Below are 5,467 nucleotides of genomic sequence, written 5' to 3'. Positions count from 1 at the left end.
GAACCAATGAGAGTGAACCAAAAAGGTCCAATATTATTTTTTAATGAGAATTATATTCTATTTTTCTGTCTCATGGGAAAGCTTGTGTGGTGATCACTTATGAAAGAAACTTTTGCTTTCCCCCTCCCTAATTAACCCTTCCCACTGCCAACCCATCTACATTGTTTATGATGTGCAATATATCTTCCAATGTCCTTCATCATTTCTTGATAATATTCATACCTAGATGAGAATAAATATCTATAACTATATTTCATGTCAACCTCACCTCTGTTTTCAAGGTTGAACATATGACTGATTGAAGATCACATGTTCAGTTGCTATGGTGCTGTCGTTTCTTATTTATTGTATAACATTTTTATTCATCCATTGCATTTCATATGTTCTGATGATATTGGGTTAAAGTCGTTAAGACTTGTTGTCTGTCTCATAAATGATAAGGGATCTGTGCTTATACTCCCTAGATATTCACAAAAGCAATGGTAGTGGCACAAAAAAATCGTGTTTTCATGTCTTTTTTTGAACTCATGATACAAAAGACCTCCATTTCATCTCTTTTAGGGACAATGAAATGCCTCATATTGTACATTCCAAATAAGATAATGTTCTATTTATTATTGGTTTTATTTTACATTTATTTATTTATTTCCGCAATGAATTCCAGAGGACTGTAACTGTCTCATTGTTAACTATCTAGTCGTTTATTTATTGTTGTTGTTTTTTTGTTGATATTTTTGTTTATTGTTTTGAAATGAGAATAATGATTATTGAAGCTGAAGTCTAAAAGTATACTCTAATTATTCACTCAAACAACGATTACAGATTAGCTTGTTAATTTTACAATTCAATATTATATAGAGAAGAGATAGTTACCTTAATTTATGACAATAAATTGTTTAAGGTAGGCTTCATTAAATTGATATCAGCTGTTTGAGTGAACAATAATACTATGCTTATATATATCTAATTGTGAAATTTTATGTTAATACAAACCATGTATTGAGGCATATATCAATGGTAAAATCCTCATTACATGAATCTTGAACAACATAAAAACAATATACTCTCAGACCATTTTCAAAAAACTTGTTTTATCTGTCATAACTGCTTGCAATCGATAATGGGAACTTTTATTTCTGTTCAAAAGTCTGAAATTCTTTTTTTGAACTATGAAACCTAGACTATATATAAATAGGTTTCATGCTTTAATTCATATATATATATAATTAAGATGAGTTCAGAGCCTTCTGTTTTCCTATTACCTGTATTATCTGCATTATGTGAAAAGGAGTTGTGGTCTCAATGTGGCAGTATTCCTGTATTATTGCTATATTTCTGTGATATAACTGTGGGATTTCTGTTGTTTATTCATGTATTTTATTGTTGGAATTAAAACTGACTTATTCTGTTACAGAGATTTTTATTTGTAAACTATCCAGCCAGGACTGACTGACTGACTTGGTGATCCTTTAGAATTAGTCAGTTAGTATCAAGCACTCCAGTTTTCAATTGACTCCCAGTTTTCGTTTAGATCCGGTTGAAACGTCTCTGATAGATATTTTGACAGTTATCGGCTGAAGTCACGAGATTTTCCACACCTTCGAAGATGCGTTTTTACTAACATAACATGTTGGGCATCATCATAACTTTTGTTTTGTTATTATCAACCGTAAACTTTTGGTTGCACACGCAGTTTTAAATGACCGACGAGAGATCAATTTGGTTGAAAAAATACTTTGATGGAACCGCAGACGTGACATAAATGATTTTGGGGAATTTAATAGTATGACTGAACTACAAAAATATCTTTCCAACTTTATCTTTGTTGGCGGATTCGATTTAGATAAATAGATTTAAAACCTACGCACCTTGGGAAGTGCGGACAATTCTCACAAAACAGGGTCTGTCTGTAAACCAGTCCACAACTTTCTAAATAGCTACCAGAGGCTGGAATAGATACATATATTTTGATCTAGGCGTGGGCCTGATAAGTATTGATAGCTGGCTGGGTCTGGTAAGTATTGATAGCTGGCTGGGTCTGGTAAGTATTGATAGCTGGCTGGGCCTGATAAGTATTGGTAGCTGGCTGGGCCTGATAAGTATTGATAGCTGGCGGGCTCTGGTATGTATTGATAGCTGGCTGGGTCGGTAAGTATTGATAGCTGGCTGGGTCTGGTAAGTATTGATAGTTGACTGGGTCTGGTAAGTATTGATAGCTGGCTGGGTCTGGTAAGTATTGATAGCTGGCTGGGTCTGGTAAGTATTCCTTGATGGGATATGAATATGTTGAAAAAGGAAATACTAAACTCAACATTGATCAGAACAATAAATAAACAAATTATATAATTATGATAATATAAAATATATTTTTAATCTATATTAGACTAACAATAACAATAAATAATAATAGTCTATAATACAAGGTTATCACAGGTTAGCTTGGATCAGCTGTTTGGAAATCTCAACTCAAGAGTTTCCTGATATATACATGTACATATATAAAAGATATTGACATTGATATAAATATATATAGGCTAATGAATATAATAGATATTGGAAATTATTACATGCCCATGACATGGTTAAGAAAATGGCCACTTAAAGACATACTTAGCTTACATTAGAAACAGGATATGGGCCCTTTCGTTCGTATGGGCCATAAAATTACATATTGGCAGATCTTTTGTTCTCTGATGCTTTCAAAAACATACACAAATAATAACAAGCTTTACTTTGAGAAATAAAATGATCTTGAGATCTACTTAAGGTATATGATCATCGAAATATTTGCTCTATCGACTGAGGGAACTCAATTTCAGCTATCCGTATCCCTTTTAACATCAGATTTTGTAAATTTAACAAAAACGTTCATTGAAAGTTCAGATAGCCTAGTCGTTATAGTCCCACTTGCAATTACACACGTGACTCTATGGTATTGGCTACAGATGCTAGTAAAAAAGTTAAGGGATCTAATTGTAAAAGTACGTTTTCATTCAATTTCTGGGACATAGGGTTTTAATTCGGAAAAGTAACACATAGCTGAAATTGAGTTGTACATGCTCGTAGATGAAACATATAAAAGGCTGTAGGTCTATCCCTAATAAATAAGATTAAGGTATATATTCAGCAACTTTAACATAATTTCCTTTGTTGAAATGATAATTTATAAAAATAAATGTTATTTGGTCAATTCTACATAATATTATACATCAAAGATAACCAAGCGATCATCTTCTGTAACCAAAATGACCGAAATGATCATATACCATGTATACCCAAATAGTTAACGCACTGTTAATAATACGCACCAAGTTGTCTTAGATTATTTGTAAACATGAACTAATTCAGTGAATTTATGAACATTTCCTTTCCAGAATTCGTGATACTGTGTTAGTTTTCCAGCATCGATCATTTTATCTATATCAGCTTCCCGAATCGCTCGTTCCATCTCAGCTGAGGGTCGGTATTCCCACAGTCTTAGAATTGGACGTTCGTTTGTAAAATGACAGATGAGTAGAGTTAGTCTGAGTTCATTTGGCGAGGCTAAACCATTTTGGATAGCCATACATTTGGCAAGGCACAGTTCGGCTATATCTAACGGTCTTGGTGTAGAAAGACCAGTAGATTTAATATTCATGACGTGTAGTTTTCCTTTTCTACGACACAGAGCGTCAATCTGTCCAGATAAAACACGAACCATGTTTGAAACTTTTACATGTGCTGTGAGTTGAATCGCAAGAGCCTCGAAGGAATTAAACCACATTTCAATTTTCCTGGAAAACAGACGGCACAAAAATCCACAGAACGAGGCTGCCGAGTCTTCCTCTTTGGTGAACGTCAGGTAATGGAATGTATCTACTGCACCTCGAGAATGAAGCTGTGACAACATGGCGGCATGAAATTGTTGACCTTGAATTTCGGCGGGAATATGAAGGAGAAAGTATAAGTATTTATCGCGCGTTCTGTCGTGTTTATCAAGATCAAGTCGGCAAGCTTCTCGTCTGGTGATAAAGAATTCCCAGCGATGTTGTTTTTCTCTGCTGTATGTATTGTACATCAACGTTTCTCCGATTGCCTCCACTGCCATAAAGATCTTCATAGTAGACATGTCGTAAACGCGGGAAAGCTTTTCAAGACGGCGCTTCAACTCATCTTCGTAATAATCGACGTAAACCACCGACATCTTGGAATGTTTTGGTGCTCTGTGGAACCTGGAAGAATAAAACATTATGATAATATGATTCGAAAACTAGTAACGGCAACGGACGAGCTTATATTTTTTTTATAACCAGCTGGACTTGAATGCCACTACCCCGTATCTAATATAGACCATAATATTGCTTTCCATTGACCCCTCTGCTTAAATTCGCCCATATTGGATCTTATTCAAATGGTCTTAATGATGTTTATCTCTCATAAATTAACTATTGAAACAAGCCACAAACAAAACTCATAACACGCCTTGTTATTCAAATAAAAATAACTGTAGCCTATGTATACTTATTACTTATTCAAATATATACACCCGTTCAAAAGGTTAACACGAAAAGGGTCTTGTTTAGGCTATCACTGTATTATCAACTGTGTTAAATCTTAATAAAAATTATGTATTAACTTACAACGATGATTAAAAACAGACACCCTAGAATTCCTAGCTCAATATATAAGCTTTATAATAGATTTGCAATTTTTTAAGGCTACGGAACTAAAACAATGGTTCTTAACCTACATCACTTACCTGGAGCACGAATGGGCACATGAGAAGGTACCCTCATTGAAGCTTATGCAAAAATATTACATGATAGCCAAGCAAACAACTCTATCCATTGTGCCCCAAATTCGTGGTATTTGACTCTTATCCAAAGTAACTTGTGAATTTTTCTAGCTTGCTTCAATCTTTGATATTTAATTTTTGATGGGGAAAGAGTATCGGACTGTAGTTTAATAGATCATGTTGGAAACTTGGGCTCAATTATATAAAATGACATGAAGACCTAGTAAGTCACTATTTGATAGCTATACTCGGATTTTGAATTTTAACATACCTTAGAAAATTTAATATATTTCTTCCAAATTTAAACCTCCATCCTGATAAACAGTATTTTCGGCATTTAATCCGTGTTTATACTTGTCCAAAACTTTGACACCTTTCACAGTTCCTGGTTAGTATTTTCTTCTTAATTCATAATCCAAATTCAAATGTAATATGGGCAACCAGTATAGGTAATAACATTCACAAATCTTATAGGAAGGGCTGGTGTATATCCTAATCTTTGTAAAAACTATGAAATATATCAAATATATCCTTATATCAGTGATATACGACCTGTAAGTGTGCTATATAATAAGGTAGATACTAGTTAGTAACTTGGTAACCACGGACGCCGTCTCATTAATCTAGTCTTAGGAACAGGTAAGTAATACTCGCGATTATCAAGACTCAAAGTATTTTTCAATTATCAAAAAT

General features: G+C 33.9%; 1 protein-coding gene across 1 annotated transcript; it reads right to left on the bottom strand.

Annotated features, from left to right (window-relative positions):
* Positions 1–3,322: 3,322 nt before the first annotated feature.
* On the bottom strand, positions 3,323–4,827 carry LOTGIDRAFT_154749 (hypothetical protein; the record flags this gene model as incomplete). Its single annotated transcript, XM_009063946.1, has 2 exons — positions 3,323–4,211; positions 4,799–4,827. 2 exons carry the CDS (start codon positions 4,825–4,827, stop codon positions 3,323–3,325), a joined length of 918 nt encoding a protein of 305 aa, XP_009062194.1.
* Between the last annotated feature and the right edge of the window lie 640 nt (positions 4,828–5,467).

Source organism: Lottia gigantea (assembly GCF_000327385.1).
Source record: "Lottia gigantea unplaced genomic scaffold LOTGIsca_6, whole genome shotgun sequence".
Taxonomy (NCBI): Eukaryota; Metazoa; Mollusca; class Gastropoda; family Lottiidae; genus Lottia; species Lottia gigantea.
Note: the sequence above shows the minus strand (reverse complement) of the source record. Positions and strands in the feature narration are given on the sequence as shown.